This window comes from Sitophilus oryzae, unplaced genomic scaffold (assembly GCF_002938485.1).
Source record: "Sitophilus oryzae breed Bouriz unplaced genomic scaffold, Soryzae_2.0 scaffold_966_pilon_pilon, whole genome shotgun sequence".
Lineage (NCBI taxonomy): Eukaryota > Metazoa > Arthropoda > Insecta > Coleoptera > Curculionidae > Sitophilus > Sitophilus oryzae.
Window position 1 is genome coordinate 135,428 of NW_022147601.1, and position 18,313 is coordinate 153,740.

Genomic DNA, 18,313 nt, shown 5'->3' on the forward strand with positions numbered 1-18,313 from the left:
ATTCTATGTTGATATGAAATGCTCTGGTCTTGCTACAAAAAACTGGACATCTTGTATAAAAAATATAAGTTTTTTATCTGGGTATTCAGAGTTGTATTACTTTTCTGTAATTGTATGTATACAAAAGTGTATTTAACGTTTTTAAATAAGCTTCAAACTGATAGACGCTGCCGTATAAAAATTGAAAAAGCAATCTTTCCCAGATTTAATACGATTTGCATCAGTACCAGATAGGTTCATTGACCATACGTGCCTATCGAATGCATTGGAATACCTATCTCCAATTACTAGACAGACATTCCGCGGACGTTCCTAGGGAAAACAGCTGGCAACCTCGCACCAGCGATGTAGAAACCTGAATGTAATAAACAGGAGAGAAGGTTCAGTTCGGAGAGAAGGTTAAACGGTACGACCAGCCGAGACAGTACCGATTATTTAAACGATATTTCGAATAGTTTCGTGTTTTTTTCGCGAAAATCTCACTAAAAATCAACGCGACGAATGTGACGAAAGTTTAGCGAAAAAAAAGTGTTTTACGAATATAAATCTCAGTGTTTGTGAGTGTATGTTTATCTTTTTACAGTGCATTTTGGATACAGTGCCACCTCTAAACCTATTGGATTGGATACATTTGAATTTGGATTCGTTATTTTGAAAGGTAACGTTAGTACACGACGTTTCTTTTGTTTATTCGTCGTCATCTTCAAGGTTTCCTTTCCCATCTTCCGAAAGATTTGTTTACTGTTTTACGCTGTTGCCAAGATGCCGTTTTGGTGCCTTTCTTTTTAACGTAAAAATAAAATACAGGGTGGTCCGAACTGAATTCCGGAAACTTCGGCAGCATATTCTGCAGATAAAAATAACTAAAAAAGTTCGAAGTTTCGAAGATACAGGGTGTAGAAGTTTCATTTTTATTTCGATTTTCTCCAAATAATTTCTGAAATAACGTCAATATTTGGATGAAAATTGGAGTCTGGAAATTTTTTAACATGAGAAATTTGATTTTGATGTCAAAATGCCTCTTTACAAGTAGGAGTCATTATTGACGTCAAAAATTTCTCATGTCAAAAAACTCACAGATACCAATTTTCATCCAAATATTGACGTTACTTCAAAAATTATTTGGAAAAAATTGAAATAAAAAGGAAACTTGTACACCCTGCATCTCCGAAACTAAGCATTTTAGGATATACATTTATACGAACTTTTCTACTTATTTTTATCTGCAGAATATGCTGCTACAGTTTCCGGACTACAGTTCGGACAACCCTGTATATCGCCTTGACTAATAGTCCAAAATAATTTTTTTATTGTTTCTTGACCTATTTAAGCTATATTTCATCATGTAGTAGTAGATTTTCTATGTTAAAAATTTAAATATTGCCTTTTTTGGTATAGAACATATTATACTTTTAGAAAGCCCATAACAAAGCAAATGAAACAAAAAATAGTATACAGCGTATCCCATTTAAAAAAAAAACATAAATATGGGTTACATTTCAAAAATCACAGCTCCCAGCGAAAATCTAGTTACACCACTGTATTCTACGTGGTGAAAACTGTATGGGACTCAATTTTCACGTTTTCGATAAGTTATAAGTTAACCGAGATACGAAAGAGGTCAAAAAATGCAAGTACCTAGTAGATTTTTTATGTAAGTATAGGAAGAATAATATTGCTAAGTCTGACAACGCTGCGTTTTTGAATAAAATTTCTCAGAAGGAAGGTGTAGTTTTTGAAGGATTTCGTAAAGTGGAATTTTATGAATTTCTTTAATCTTGTATAAATAAGTATCTACTATATTATATGATTAGATTGAAGGATTGGCGCTACACTATAGATAAGTTAAGTATGTAGTAATAATATTACAAATAATTCTAAAAATAAAAAAAAGATCCACAAAATTCCCATTAATTTTGCTAGAGCTTAAACTATATTTTTTTTAAAAACAATTCTTGTATTGCGAATTTTTTAACACTGATCACAACAACCTTCTAAGTTATTTGCTAAATTTCATTTAAAAACAATAAACAATCACGAGAACATTGACGAAAAACTTGGATTTTTCGAATTTCCTTCCCCTAAAGGGGATTAGGATTAGAGAATATCCAAGTCAATCAAACCAATTCATCTTGTGTGAGAAGGGACACCAGCGTTGCCAACTCAGCGGTTTTCCCAGAAGAACTAGCGTTTTTTTAGCGATTTAAATTTTTCAGTAACAAATAAGCACAAAAATATATCTCTTCTAAAAACTAAAAATGTATATTTTTCGAGAGTCCTACTTTTTCTGTTTAGTTTCTATTGAAAGCACACCGATTATTTTCATCATCAAGATGATTTTTTGAACAGTTCCAACGCAATAAACAAGAAATCTAAAGTCAATATACACAATCCCCGGTATATCTGCACTTACTCTGTCTATTTTCCCGTGCTTTGCAAGTATTTCGTTTATTTTCTTTTGATTTTAACACTGAACAGATCCTGTATGAGTTTTTAACATCGACGTGGGTTTGCGAAAATTTCGCAAGAAAAAGGATGTCTCAACAAAAAAGGAAAAATAAATAAATGTCTATCGAGGAAAATATCCTTCGTTGGAAACGTAACTATAATAATTTATATCATTTTTTTAATCCTATAAAAATAATGTCTAAAAATAGATGAAAAACAAATATCTGATAATTTTATGTGGTTGAAGTATATAAAAAATTATAAAAATAAAATATAAGTTTGTTTTTCTGTCCCCAGGTTTCTGTTTTATAAAAGCCCCAGTTCACAAGAAAACCCATCTCAAGTATTTTTTTAGAACATTTAATATATCCTTTTTTCTTGTTCTATATCTACCGAAGCCTTGATGACGAGTTAGTACTCAAAAACGGGCAACACAATCAACAATCTACAAACCAAAAAGCTGTTTCTAATAAAAATATTTTAATAATAATAATTAGTAAAGTATTTTTGTCTGGATCAAAGCCTTTATTTGCGTACTACATGTTTCCGTACCATCCATATTCAATTAGACCCAATAACTGGCATTCCGCCGCATCCAAAATACACGGCAGCGCCCCCTTTTAATTAATTATCATTACTAAATAGTCGTATCCAAAGGCCGGCGCTTATTGGTCGGGGTGATAATTTGATTTATTGACACGGCAATAAAATCAAAATTACACACGCTGCAAACGGACATCGTCGTGCGATTTTGATTCGGGCAACTGTCTAGAAACGGGCATCCTAAGATGAAAAATATCGATATCGAGAAGGTCAATGCGAAATAGGCGTATCGATATTTCGAAATATCGATAGTTTCGAACGTCCCTATCTATTCGACACGGCCGACTGATATTTTATTAGTTCGTACAGATTGTGCACGTTATGAATTATTAACAAAACAGACATCGATTGATTGGATTCGAATGAAAGCAGCTAAATGACGACAGAGAGTTGCTTCCGAGAGTTTAAAAAATGTTATGATACGTGATAAGTGTGATTAAGTAGGTTTTCGCAAGCTTGGGTTTTATTTAAAAGTTCTAAAACTATTTACACATTTGAATATTTTCATTCTAAAGAATTAAATTCAGTAAAATTTGAAATGTTATTTTTAGAAAAATATGTAAAGTTGTTCTTAAAAAATAATAAACAACTAAATAAAACGCTGATTTAATAATTAGTAACCCTTGCAAACATATTTTTTCCAATTAACCGCTCCTCTTAGTTAATCAATGAGTCTGAATTTATTTGCATAAATAAAATTTGTTTTTCAAATCGGAGCTCTCGAGGGAGTTATTCAACTTTCCACATTTTTTAAAAGTGATTCTTAATTTTTTTTGGGGGGCCGGCTAAAAATAAGCGTGACCATGAATTAAAGCAGATGTTATCAAATTTTCATTACAAAATGATTTTCTTTCCTCTTTCCTGATACTTATCATAGAATAAGATTCCTGAAATTAACATTTTTTTCTGTTTTTAAGAGTTCCGTATCTCAAAAGGAATTTTTTTCAATTTTTTTTATCCCTAAATTTGATAAAATCAAAGTAACTACATCTAAAATAGTGCTACACCAAGAATTTCGCCATGTATGACTACCTTCTTTATATTTGAACAACTAATCTTAGTAACAGCCATTAAAAACTTTTTCTCGCCATATTGTCATGATTTGTATTTGTAATGAGTAATGTAATTGTTTCATTCATCTTTCAAGACTCCAAAAAGCTTATTCATAGCATTCGTGTTTGAAATAAACACCTATTACTGTTAAGTGTTATTTATTCAATGCGCCCATAACTTTTATCTATTTACCTGGGTTCCCAGAATATGCAGTGGGGTTATTATAGTTATATTACCCTCTCGCCAGAGCTTAGAAAAAGACTTGCTTGATATTAAAAGCCTTTTGTGCTTTACGATGTTATTCTACCAAGAAAATTACGCGTTATACAGCTGCTTGTTTGCCATTTTACATCGCTAGAAAATGTAGCTGAATATTATTACTACAGTGTGTCCCCGCCGGATTGCCTTTATAAGAGAAAAATATTTTTTATTATTGACATTTTGAGAAAAATGCATTCTTCCTAAAAATTTTTGCTTGTTCTAAAATGGTTAATCTCGAAAATTTTTTGTGAATATTAGATATACATGTAAGATTATAGGAAAGTGTTTTTTATCCAAAATGCCCGGCTCATTTTTTCCACAGGATGTTTTGAATTTATTGCAAAAACATAGTTTTGATTTATCCCGGTATAAATCCACCTAACCGAAGAATATAAGCCATTAAAATATTAAAAAATAATGGCAACAAAATTATCTACAAACTGATACCATAATCATAAAAATTATTTTATTATTAGATTATTGGATTACAAATTCAAAAGTGATAAAACATCAAACTTAGTCAAAATTTTAGGGAGGCGGAATTTTGTGCCGGGAAGTACATTTATTATTAATAAAAAACTAATTGTTTATTGTTTTAGTTAAAATATAGGTCAAAATTTGATTCGACAAAAATCGTTTGATATAAACACATTTTTTATCGCTACTCCAGACTCCTAAATAATACATCAGAGCTTATGAAATGTGATATCAAGTGATATCCATATACATTCAAGAGATATGAGATTTTGAAATACGATATATTATACAAATATGAATTAACAACAGTTCATTTTGACGACTTATGTATATTGTTTGCGTCAGAAAAATTCAGTACTTGTTTAAACTTGTTTTTGTAGAAATAATGAACAATATTGTCTTTTATTTCTGTTTTTAATATGTAGGTAAATGGAGTTATGGAAACTTTCCGACTCAGTTGCTTTCTTTTTTTTCAAAGAACAAACATTTTTTTTCGTAAACGGTCTGTTTGAAAAAGATGAACGGATAAAACGTAATAAAACAACTGTAGCGTAAAGTGTGCCGCTCCTTGTAATTGAATAAAAGCTCTGCTCTCAGATTTTTTAAGCGATTATTTCCGCTGTTATAGTTTATTAGGGTACGTAAAATCCAAGTGTTTTTTTTCTTCTCTTCATGGCTCTTAAAATAGAACTCCCACAAGGCTGCGAGTTATTGGTAACTTCAGTAGAAACTCTTGTTTGATCACAAAAGAAAACAAATATTTTTTATATCAAAGGCTTAAAAAAATTGTTAAAGTTACAGAAGTACCTAAACATTTTAAAAAAGCAAAAAATCAAACAGCAATCACAATCTATCAAAGAAAACGACATTATATTACCATAAAAACGCGTTTCGATTTCTAGGTCTTGAAAAAAATTAAATTATATTTTTATTTTTTTTTAATTTTCCCTGAAACTGGGTTAACCATTATAGAACAAGCAAAAATTTTTGTGAAGAATTTGTTTTTCTCAAAATGGCAATAAGAAAAAAGGTTTTCCTGTTGTAAAGACAATCCGGGGACATACTGTATATTTACTATTTTTTCCGAGCGACCAGAGAAAAATCAGTAAAAATCCACAGTTTTTTTGATTACATATATTTTGATATACCTAAATAACTAAAAGGCATAGAAAATTAAAATAGTTATACCTCCAAAAATTTTATCATAAAATAAATATTTAATTTCACTATCCATACTCGTATACCAAATATGTAAAGCTCTATAGCACGCTTAATTTTGATAATGAATGGCAACATCTATACAAAAAACATTCATTCTTTATTACCTGTTAATAAAGTCGAGGTCAAAACAGCCATAGATTTTAACTTCTTTGTTTATTGTCACCTATCCATGACTGATTTGAACCGAAAGTACTATAACAAACATTCTAAAAATAAATATTCGGTAATATACACTCCTACACCATCACGAAAGGGTTTTACACCATTTTTAGGTCATCGTTTTTCATTTTTACCTTTGCTGTTTGATAGTTTTTAGTCTCATTTGTGCAGATATTTAAACAGTATGTTATACATTAAGAAGATAACTTATTTTTTAACGCTTTTCTATGGTTAAAATGAGTTAATCTCCTCTGTCCTTATCTAGACATAATCCTCAAGTAATTTTCTTATCATGTTATAACCAAGCCTTTTAAGGGGAAAAACAAATACTATATCGATAAAAAATAAACTGAGTCCAAGAATTTACACATATATCTAGGTGTAAATCGATTTATCTGATTTACAGGCTTCAGAGAACTGGAATCATTTTAAAGAATAGGGTTTTAATCAATAGATTAATTTATAAATAATATATGTACAGTATGTCCCCGGATTGTCTTTACAAGAGGAAAAACTTTTTTTTTCCATAGCAACTGTTAAAATTGCCTTATATCTATCAAAAATAGTAGATAAAATAGTACTTTGACCGCAAGGGTAGATTAAATGATACTTTAACAGCGAGGATAGGTTAAAAACTATTTCTTCTCGCACGTTTTTTAATTGCTTCCATTTTTGAAAATTTTTCTATTCCTTTTCATAAGTTATTCGGGATTTAAATGGAAGTAGTTTGCATATGGCGTTTGTCGCCTCAGCCTGACTATCTGTTGGTAATTTACTTATTTCGTTTTGAGTCATTTCTGGCTCTAATTCAATCAGCAATCGACACGAAAGAGAATTAAAAAATATTGGCTCAAAATTGACGACTAAAGAGACAGCTTTAATTATTTGACAAATTACATAGAATCCAACGCTAACCCAGCACAATATTTTTTCTACTCATAATAAATTCCTTGAAATAATAATTTCTGAATATTTTTTAAAACGTAACTCGCTATGGAAAAAATATTGTTTTATACACGACGATAAAATTGCATTATCGTCTCCCGAAATTAATTCAATCTTTTCGATCGACGATAAAATACCATTTTATCGTTTTGTATAAAAAATAACTATTATTATTGACATTTTGAGAAAAATGCATTCTTCATAAAAAAATTTGTTTGTTCTAAAATGGATAATACCGTTTATACCTTTCCAAATTTCCATACCGTTTTAAAGAAAACTATATAAGAGATTAAAAGATCTTCCTAAAAATTTTCAACTATAAAATATAGCCACAGATATAGCAAAATCGAAATTATAACACAATTTTATTTATATCTATTTCAGATAATTGCACAAGTACTTGTAACAGTAGTGGGGTTTCTTTCTTGCACATTTCTATGCATTCGAGTTTATTGATTCTGATTTATCTTGAAGGAAGATAAGACACATAAAGTCTATATTTAGTTTACAATCGCATGGCAGAGCAAATAAAAGTTGAGCGTCGATTTAACCTCTCGGTGTCAGGGACACAAGCAGCAGGAATAAAACTCAACGGCTCTTCTAAATTAAGTAGTTAACGTTCATAACAGCTTCTGCTGACGCTTGTGCATTTCAGAAAGGATATTTTTTAATTACCGATGTTTTAATAATAACTTACATAGTAACAGTTTATAATTTCCACCCGACAATAATAATTGTACACGCAGCGTTCTAAGAAATGCTTTATATAAATGCGGAACGTTTAAAAAACCTCTGACAAATAATATAAATAAACAAACTATGCAGTAGAAAAATAATGCAATGAATGTATTACAAAGCAGATATAAAGAATAAAAATGCTATTTGAGCCTAATACAACGTAATCATTTAGCGCGAACCACCTGTATAAGAAAAAATAAAAATTCTGAAAAAATAATTTTTTTAGTTTTTTTTCTCTGAGCCTAAATACCGTATGATCGAATAAAAACGGCGTCAGCGATGGCTATGAAATGAAGATCGCTGTCATTTTATATGTAAAATTATATGGGAAATGTCATCGATCGTCATTTCCAAGCCAACTGGCCGCCACTTTTTTTCGATCATACGGTATTACTTTAGTCGTTTCAAGTTTTTTTTATTAAAGAGGTTGAATATCACTAACGATCATTAATTAAATAAAAAAAAGAACTCCAAAAAGAACATTTTGGCATTCCAGACGATTATGAACCAAAAAAAAACCTTTTGGTTAAATCGAGACGAAAGCATTAAAAAGAAAAAAAGAAAAAAGCTTTTACAACAGTAGGTAGAGGTGTACGAACAACAGAAAAACCTCGACTTAACTTCTACGCTTTTAAACCTGACGAAATAATAAAGACCAGAGGTCAGCTGGTTGGTCGGTGTGATTGCCCGAAAGAGTGGACCACGCAAACCCGAGAGGCAAGCTTGGAAAGTTAGTATTTTGGTTTGGAGAAAAGTTTGCTACTTGCAGTACATTTTTTTTAATCTCAGTTTTTATTTATAATGAGCTTTTTAAAAATCAAATCCCCCCAAAAAGCAGAAATTTAATTGTTGCTTAAAATAAGTCCTTTGAGGCTCAAACAAATTATACAGGGTGTTTCAAATAACACCTTCTGTTTATCACATCAATGAGAGTTTTTTTTACAAAAATACTTCAGTGAAGTTAACCAAACTGTGCTAAGACGTTGTGAAATGCTTCATTTATTTAATTTGCAACAAAAATAAAAACACAACCTCTCACAACAAACACCCTGTACGTCTTCCGCAAAAAATCTATCTCTAAAAGGAACGTATTTTTATGTCGTTATGGCCTTTCTTGGCATGGAAATTAAAAGCAGCCCGCCTCGTTATAAAATAACTCTTTTCGTCTTTGACTGCACTGCCTCTTTGTTTGCTGGTCCGTCTTGACTCTGAACCAGTCCGTCTTGTTTTCAACAACTTGACTCCAATTTAGTTGTTTATATTATCGAAAAACCCGCTGAAAAATATTATATATATACAGGGTGCTACAAATTCGAGGTATTGGTGTCTCGGAAACCGTAATAGATACGAAAATGGTTAAATTGGGGCAAAGTTACCACCCTTCCTAATGCACAAGTTTATTTTTTGTTTAATTTTATTTATAGCTCTTTGAACATAACTTCTTGTTATAGTTCCGAATGCATTTTGTATTCTTTATTGTAAATGTTGAAATGTATTGATTTCACTTTTGCAAATGACGCCAAGTAATGCCCCTTTAGTTATTGCATTTGATTTTCCATATTCAATGTTTTACCCCACGTCATTGTTAAGTTTGAAAGCTTATCAATATAGTAACGATGAACAGATTAAATCTTAAAAAAAAAACAGAGCCGTACTTGAAATTAGTTTAAATAAATTATGTTCAAATGTCCGAAACAAATAAAAATATTAATTGTGGCATATCATTGGACTCAGGAGACCAAGTTCTTTCAAAAACTGAAATAAAAAATGCAGGTCCGTATTTAAAAAAAATAAGTTTGCCACTGTATCTCACAAATTATCAGCTAATTTAAAAATCTAAAAATACTATCAGATAGCCCTAACAAAGTGGCAATAAGCATGTGCAATTAGTTTTTTGATTTCCTAAAAAGTAACGACAGGAAAAAATAAAATTGATTTTCCAAAAAACTCCGAAATCCTTGAAAGTTTTAAAACTTTTTTTTTCTATCAGTTATTTGTTTTCTTTTCTATCAGTTATTTCTATCAGTTATTTGTAGTGTAGGTCTCCAAAATAGTTAAGTATGCTTGATTTTATATGGAGATAGCGAACAAGTGTGGTGGCAATTCTCACAATATGTGTCATCAGAGAATATTCAGATTGTACTAGTTGAAAATTACTAATAAACAAAATAACTCTACTAACTATATTTTTTGTTGGAAGACTAATAACTTAGCTAATACAACAATTATTGTGTGTAATACGTTTATAAAAACTTAAGTACAATGTTATAGTTTTTATTTTTTTATGTTTTATAAATGTCCATATTAAATTTGCATTTTTCTTCTAGATTCTATTCCTATCCCATTCAATCACGTACACATTTCATATCCCTAGGGATAGAGAGATTGGCGAGTAAATTTGTTTCTCGTGCATCTACTCTCAGTCAAGGTTTTGCATAATTCAGGGCCAGCTACTGCAACAACCTATTTATCCCTCTATCCAGGCGAATCTCTGGGCTCTTTCATGCTCTATTGAGAGCCAAACGACACGGTTTTGATGCTCTTTAACGTTTTTTCTTAGCTTTACCCATTTTATTTTTAGAGAAAAGTGAATTTTTACCGCACCGAAGGTGTTAATACAACGACTAACTTCAGTTCAATGAATAGTAAGTTTTTCTTGCTTTTTAAAAATAAATGGATTTTAGAAACCAAACTGGTGTCTGTTTTTAAAACGACACAATAGGTATATGAGACTGACCTATAAATAAAACTAAAAACACACTATTTTTTAGGTTAAACAAAGCAAATACGCTTGTTAAATGTATATTATCGAACAAATATGTTGAGTGTTGTTTTCCATATGTATCTATATGCTAATAATGATTGCAATTTCCCGAGGCTTCCATTCGTTAAAAATTTCCAAACAACAATTTTTCGAAAAATCTCTGTGCTCCAACAAGAAAAATAATTGATATGGTGCTTAAAAACTTGTATAGAGAATTTGTTTTCCTATCCTAAACTACAGATACGCGTTCCCGAGATACAGGGTCTTGACAGACGGACAGACATATAACAGAGGGATCCTCTAAAGGTTCCGATTTTTTTCTTTTAAGATACGGAACCCTAAAAAAGTATTGTCTTATTATTGGTCCTTTCTGATGTCTGAAAGTTGATGAAAATTCCAAAAAGATTCCGCGACAATTTAACTTCTCCACAAACACGGAAAAACTTGTTCATTAACTCCTAATTTCCGCATCCGGAATGCATCCATCGCTCACATCAGAGCTTAAACGGTCTCCTCGAACGATGCCGATGTGATAAAATATATCGGATTACCCTCCAGCCTCCGGGACCGGATTACCTTATTTAGCGGAGAAGGAGGGGGAGCAAAAATAAACAGCACGGATTAACCTGTCCCAGAGCGTCACATAAACTTAAACCCTCCGATGCAACAACGCACAACCTGGATAAAATAAAACTGTCCCGGGAATTCCGGGAATTCTGGAGCTTCCCGCTACATTTTCCTGTTTGGATTTACTAATAAATTAAGTCTAACGAGTTCACGTCTTTTTAAAGGTGTTGTGTTTAACTTATAACAATCGCATAATCATATCAACTATAAACTTTTTGGCATATTTTTTCCAAAATAAAGTCAAAATACTTGCACATTTTATGGAATTTTTTTGAATAGGTACTTTGATTTTTCTTTTATGATGAGTTTTGCTTTTTGCTAGATATTTTATTATCGATTTTATTGTAAAAAATTGATGATACTACATTATAATATTTAATAAATAATAAATTATTTTTTTACTGTACATAATTTTATAGACAAAGAATTCTTATATTTCTTTTGGCTTAAATCTCCTTTTTTTCAATTTTCTTCTTCTGCAAGAAATCGCCATATTATTTACAGTAGAATACTGAAAAGTCCCATCTCTACAAACAGCCCTATTTACATTATTTATATCACCCTACGTCAGAGGGCCTGCTTTTTTATTCACAATGTAAAACGTCGGTAAATAATCCATCCAGGGCTGGACTCGGTGAATTTTGCAGTAAGAATGTCCATTTAACGAAAAAAATATCGATATAAGGTGTGCAAATCGATAATATGTGATCACTATATTAGAATTAATGAACAGATAGGTATTTGGTAAACATTTTTTTTGTTTTGACGTTACCAAAACCCAAAATATACAGGGTGGTCCGAACTGTATTCCGGAAACTTTGGCAGAATATTCTGCAGATAAAATTAAGTAAAAAAGTTCGTATAAATGTATATCCAAAAATCACAGATAATACATAATCAATATGTGTTATCTGTGCTAAAATGCTTAGTTTCGGAGATACAGGGTGTAGAAGTTTCATTTTTATTTCGATTTTTTCCAAATAAATTCTGAAGTAACGTCAATATTTGGATGAAAATTGGTGTCTGGAAGTTTCTTGACATGAGAAATTTGATGTTGGTGTCAATATGACTCCTATTTGTAGGGGGCGCCACCTACATGTGTTTTAACTGTTTTGTTGAGTAATAATTTTTCATTTTCAAAATACAGGGTGGTCCGGCCACCCTGTATTTTTTATCTCGGAGGAATTATGAAAATTTTCTATCGATATTTTAAATATCGATAGTTTTCCAACGTCCCTACGAGCGTTTCGATGAATCGATAGGGACGGAATATGTTTCGACACGCACGACAATCTTTCTTTTTACATAATTTACTCCCATGGCCCATATACCATGGTAGTTTAGTGTATCGATCCCTAAACATACAGTTTTTTTTTCTTTGGTTTACGACAAATTTAGGTTAGAATCCGTAAAATACAACGCCTGGTCCAGAAAACAGATAACGCCTCTAACTTTTGATAAAAGAATCAACAGACTGGTATAAATATAAACAAAAATTATTATATTGGATTTCTCTATGAACAATTCTCTTTGGATAGTAAATAGAGGGTAAATCCCCACTTTATAGAGTAATTCAAAATTTGCACTTTTTTTACAGCCTTGTATACTAAAACTGTGACGTGCCGTTATTTGTAGGAGGCCATGCCGTAGATATTTGTCATTCACCGCGTTCGGGCAACATTTTCAATATGATTTGCCATCTGGCGGCTGTGATATGAACTAGATTCGTAATGGTAACATGCCGTTGCTTGTTTTGCATACTGGCTTCGTTTTTTTAGGCCCTTGTTGATTTATTATCTCTGTTTTATCATTTGTACCATGTTTCCATTTATTTTTGAAACTATTTTTAACAAATTCAAGGTATATAATATACAGTATGTCCCCCGATTGTCTTTACAAGAGGAAAAACGTTTTTATTATTGACATTATGAGAAAAATGCAATCTTCTTTAAATTTTTGACTTGTTCTAAAGTGGTTGATACAAATTTCCATACCGTTTTAGAGAAAATAAAAAAAAACATGAAAACATAGTTGAATTTTTTTTGAAGTGTTAAAAGTGAAACTGAACTAAATAAATTTTGTGCTTCATTAACATTTAAAAACAGCAAAAAATATTACGTTAATTGAAATTCTATGAATAGCAATCTATCAAACAATAAAAACGAAATTATATTACCATAAAAACGCGTTTTGATTTATAGGACTTTGGAAAAATTCAACTAAATTGTTACTTTTTTTAATTTTGTTTAAACGGTATGGAAATTTGGAAAAGTATACCTAGAATAAGCAAAAATCTTTATGAAGAATGCATTTTTCTCAAAATGTCAACAATAAAAAATAATTTTTCTCTTGTAAAGACAATCCGGGGACATACTCTAGTTTACTAAAATAAATATTTCCACAAAACATTTTATTTAAAAAAGCTTTATTGTACAAAGTGATACATCTATCGGACATATAAACGAAATTTTATATATGTGCAACTGCAAAACAAATAAATCTTTATCAATAAAAAAACTATTATCTATAAATTGTATTGTTTTACGTTTATCTATCTATCTTTTATTTTGCAATTGATTCGTTGCAGTGTTTTGTTCGAATGGAAAATAAATTCGAACAATTTTAAAAATTACTCACCTGAAGTTTGTTTAAAATAAAATACAGTATAATAAAAAAAACGAATAATATTTAAAATTAAAAAGATTTTCAGTTCTATTATAATATGAAATATTTCAAATAATTCTTTTTTGCAGATTCTTTCGTGATGAGCTGAAACTACAATGCTTCGATGCGCTGTTCCCGTCGCAGCCATCTTGTTTCTTTACCTGACGTCCACCTGTCAGACGTCAGAGAATGGCCAGGCTTCCAGTGACGTCAACTTCCGGTTCACGGAGCAACTGTACAACGTCAGCATTCCGGAGAACAGCGTGGCCAAAACTTATGCTTCGCAAAGTCCGGGATCGCCCAGGATGGGGATACAAATCGTACCGAATACCTTTGCAGATATCAGGTACTATACAAAACCGACCCCAAGACAACGTTGATAATTTAATAAGCATGCCAATGATTTTTCTTTTTGTTTTTGCTTTTTGACCATTAAAAATTTATATCTCATTTCATTTCAGAAACCAAAAAAATACCATTGTATTTATTTTATGAAATTGATTTTATTTTTTATTGCTATATGCATTGTTTTTCACAAGGATTTCGTAAGGATTAAGTTTTATTCAAAAACCATGTAATAACTATATTTTTTTTGCTTTTCTGGATGGTTTTATTTTTATTCCAGATATAAGATAATAGATGGCGACAAATTCTTCAAAGCCGAACAACGCCTAGTCGGTGATTTTTGTTTTCTCTTCATCCGAATTAAAACTGGCAACAACGACGTGCTGAACAGAGAAAGAAAGGACAAGTACATCCTCCAAATAAGGGCAACAGCCAGCATCAAAGATGGCAAACAAAAGGTAAGCGCGAAAGCTTGAAATGCGTTTAAAAAAAACTATTAATTTTAATAAAATAGGTTCAGTATACGTCTGACACCATGGTGGTAGTCACAATACTGGACACCAACGACCTAAGCCCCTTATTTTACCCTATGGAATACAACGCGAGCGTTTTCGAAGACACCCCCGTACACCAGAGCATAGTCCGTGTGATTGCCGAAGACGCCGACTTGGGTAGAAACGGTGAAATCTATTATTCTTTTGCCGAGGACACTGATAAGTTCGCCATTCACCCTATGACAGGAGTAGTAACACTGACAAGACCTTTAAGGTAAGTTACGGCCTTTTTTATTTTTATATTATTTTTATTTATTGCATCTACAGGGTGAACGAAGGTACTTATCACGAACTAACAGTACTAGCTCAAGACAGGGGTGTCCAAAGATCGGGCTCCAGTTTCAGCAAAGCCAAAGTACGCGTTCGTGTTAAAAAAGTCAACTTTTTTCCTCCTGATATTCGGATTAGACGTCATCCTCTAATAGTAGAAAACAGCAGCGCTGACATCTACGCTATAGTGAACGTATCAGACAGAGATAGCGGTATTCACGGTGAAATCGACAGGTTGGAGATAGTAGACGGTGACCCAGATGGACATTTTAGAATCAGACCAACTAGACAGAAAGGAGAGTACAATATCGAGGTTTTGAAGTTGTTGGATAGAGAAAAAACACCTCAGGGGTACCAGTTGCAGTTAAGGGCAGTGGATAAAGGTAACGTTCATGTTTTGTCTACAGTTTGATACCGGACTGTATTATTATTTCTCTTTCTAAAGGCGTGCCTCCACGGGAAAGCTACAAATCCGTTCCGGTACAGCTGGCAGACTTAAACGACAACGCTCCAGTGTTTATCAAGGAAATATACGACGTCAAAGTTCCAGAAACTGCCCCTATTAACACCCCCTTGATCAGGTTAAAGGTTACTGATGCTGATGAGGGTCGAAACGCTCAGGTAGTCATTTTTTAAAAATTCTGCTTAATGTAAAAGTGAATCCTGTTCGATTTTTTAGGTATTTCTAGAGATTGTAGGTGGAAATGAAGGTGGTGAATTTGTTATCAACCCTGAAACAGGAATGTTATATACCGCAGTACCTCTAGATGCAGAAAATAAACAGTTTTATAGTTTGACAGTGTCTGCTATAGACCAAGGGAACGTAGGAACCAGAAAACAGTCATCTGCCAAGGTAATTAACTTAATCGTTTTTAACGTGTGTGACCCACTTTAAAATAATTTTTTGGTTGGTTTCAGGTTAAAATTTACGTGGAAGATACTAATGATAACGATCCGATTTTTGACAAAGCTGAAATGACAGTTTGGATAGATGAAAATATGCCTGCCGGTACTTCGGTGACTACAGTGCATGCCAAAGACAAAGACAGAGGAGAGAATGCTTATATTTCCTATTTGATAGCGAATTTGAACAAGGTACCATTTGAAGTTGATCATTTCTCTGGACTGATCAAAACGACACAACTTTTGGACTATGAAAGTATGAGAAGAGAGTATGTTTTGAGAGTGAGAGCGTCAGATTGGGGGAATCCTTACAGGAGACAGACAGAGATGCAACTCACTGTAAAGGTAAGTTTAAAAAAATCCTTTGAGTCCATTTCACTACTCGGAAAAAGTAGCAAAATAAACGTTCGGCATTTAACGTTTTATGTAAAACCGGCTAGGTATTTTTACACAAATAAAGAAGAAAATTAAAGATAAAGGATTATACTATATTCGTATTGTAGCACATTTTTAGACAACTTCTTTATTTTTAAGATTTTGATGGTCAAACATCAATAAAATATTCCTTATGTTTGGACTAAATTTTCTCGAAGACATAATTTAAAATTCCATTACTATACGGAAATAGATTGAAGTTTTGTGATTACAGTGATATATAATTTATATGGTTTTGTAACAAAATGCTCGCTATTTTATGGTAAATGCTGAAGCTCTACAAATCTTAATCAAGCCTTAATCAAAGCACGTATGTTTGGAATATTGGGTATGGCTAAACTCGACAGGATCGGTCTAATCGGGGACCTTAGGCAGATTTACTCTTAAATTTTAGCTTTGATTTGGGATACTTTTATTTTATTATGTTCTGTTTTATTTTTAATTTTCTTATATTTCGTGCTACTTTTTTGGGTGTTTTAATTTAACGAAAACGGGCGTTATATCCACTAGAGACAAATCCGAAATGAAATTGCGTCGCAATAAACTCGAGTGCAATTTAAACCATTTGACAGAACCTACGCGAAAACGTCAAGTAATTGTTTCACGGAAATATTCTCAGCTTTGAAATTTTCAAACGGAGGAAAAGTTTAAAGAAATCTAGGTGTGTTATACATTTCTAGAAAGAATAAAAGACCTAGTTGCAATTTGAATGGCATTGATCACGGTAAAATGCACGTTTCTCTCTTGTATTTTTATTGTTTCATATTATAAAAGAGTTCCTACAACTCAAATTGGCTATATTAAAGGAAAACATGTTTTAAAAGTAAATGAGAATCATAGTTTAATAAATTATGAATATTTTTTTAACGTCTCCCTTTTGCTACTAATTTTATCATTGCTATATTAACTATGTAGCTATGTAGTCATTTCCGGTGAAACAGGAAGTGACCAAAAACAACTGAATACGTCAATCAATCCTAATTTATGTCATATACTAACACCAAATCTCGTTTTTTTTTTATCTGAAAAATAAAAAAGTTATAGGGGTGAGACACTTTTGAGACGCACTCGGTATCTATAACTCTTAAATTATCGTTTATTTTATTTCTACAGCTGAAGGATATCAACGACAACCGACCCCAATTCGAGAAAATCGACTGCGTAGGCAACCTACCGCGCCACACCCCCATCAGCTCGGAAATCATCACGCTGAGCGCCATAGATTTCGATTCGGGCAACATCATCAGCTACCGCATCGTTTCCGGCAACGAAGACAACTGCTTCACCATCGACAGCACCTCCGGCACGATCACAGTGGCCTGTGACCTGAACGACGTCAGAGTGAACGACAGAGAACTAAACGTGACGGCCACGGATAATACTCACTTTGCTGACATCGCTCGCGTGCGATTGAAACTGATCAACAGCAAAAAGAACCTTTTTCGAAGCGGCAGATTGCTGACCGACGATACCGGGGCGTTCGATTGCAAAGATACAGGGGTAAGTAGAAAGAAATGGATTAACCTGAACCCAAATACAAATTTCCTGTTTAAATATAGGTGGCAAGACGGTTAACTGAGGTATTGGCTGAGGCAGAGAACAACAACAGCCCACTGGAGACAGAGGATTTTCCGATGATGCCAATTAGGTACGGTCAAAACGTCCACGCACCGGAATTTATGGATTTTCCCATCGAAATCAAAGTGAACGAATCCGTTACTCTTGGTACAACTTTGGTAAAACTGAAAGCCAGAGATAGGGATCTAGGCTATAATGGAAAACTTGTTTACGGCATATCAGGTAAGAGTTAAGCCATCGTCTGATATTTTTTTTATTAACCTTATAT

General features: G+C 32.4%; 1 protein-coding gene across 8 annotated transcripts in view; it reads left to right on the plus strand.

Moving 5' to 3' along the window:
- The first annotated feature begins 394 nt into the window (after positions 1-394).
- The window catches only part of LOC115891127 (fat-like cadherin-related tumor suppressor homolog), a 224,690-nt gene continuing 206,771 nt past the window's right edge, over positions 395-18,313 (plus strand). For all 8 annotated transcript variants that reach the window (XM_030911517.1, XM_030911518.1, XM_030911519.1 and 5 more), the window contains exons 1-10: positions 395-658; positions 14,050-14,306; positions 14,586-14,763; positions 14,820-15,073; positions 15,127-15,512; positions 15,575-15,750; positions 15,809-15,982; positions 16,048-16,377; positions 17,581-17,967; positions 18,027-18,267. In XM_030911517.1, coding sequence (XP_030767377.1) covers positions 14,077-14,306; positions 14,586-14,763; positions 14,820-15,073; positions 15,127-15,512; positions 15,575-15,750; positions 15,809-15,982; positions 16,048-16,377; positions 17,581-17,967; positions 18,027-18,267 — 2,356 coding nt within the window. In that variant the 5' untranslated portion in view covers positions 395-658; positions 14,050-14,076. The remainder of the gene's footprint in view (positions 659-14,049; positions 14,307-14,585; positions 14,764-14,819; positions 15,074-15,126; positions 15,513-15,574; positions 15,751-15,808; positions 15,983-16,047; positions 16,378-17,580; positions 17,968-18,026; positions 18,268-18,313) is intronic.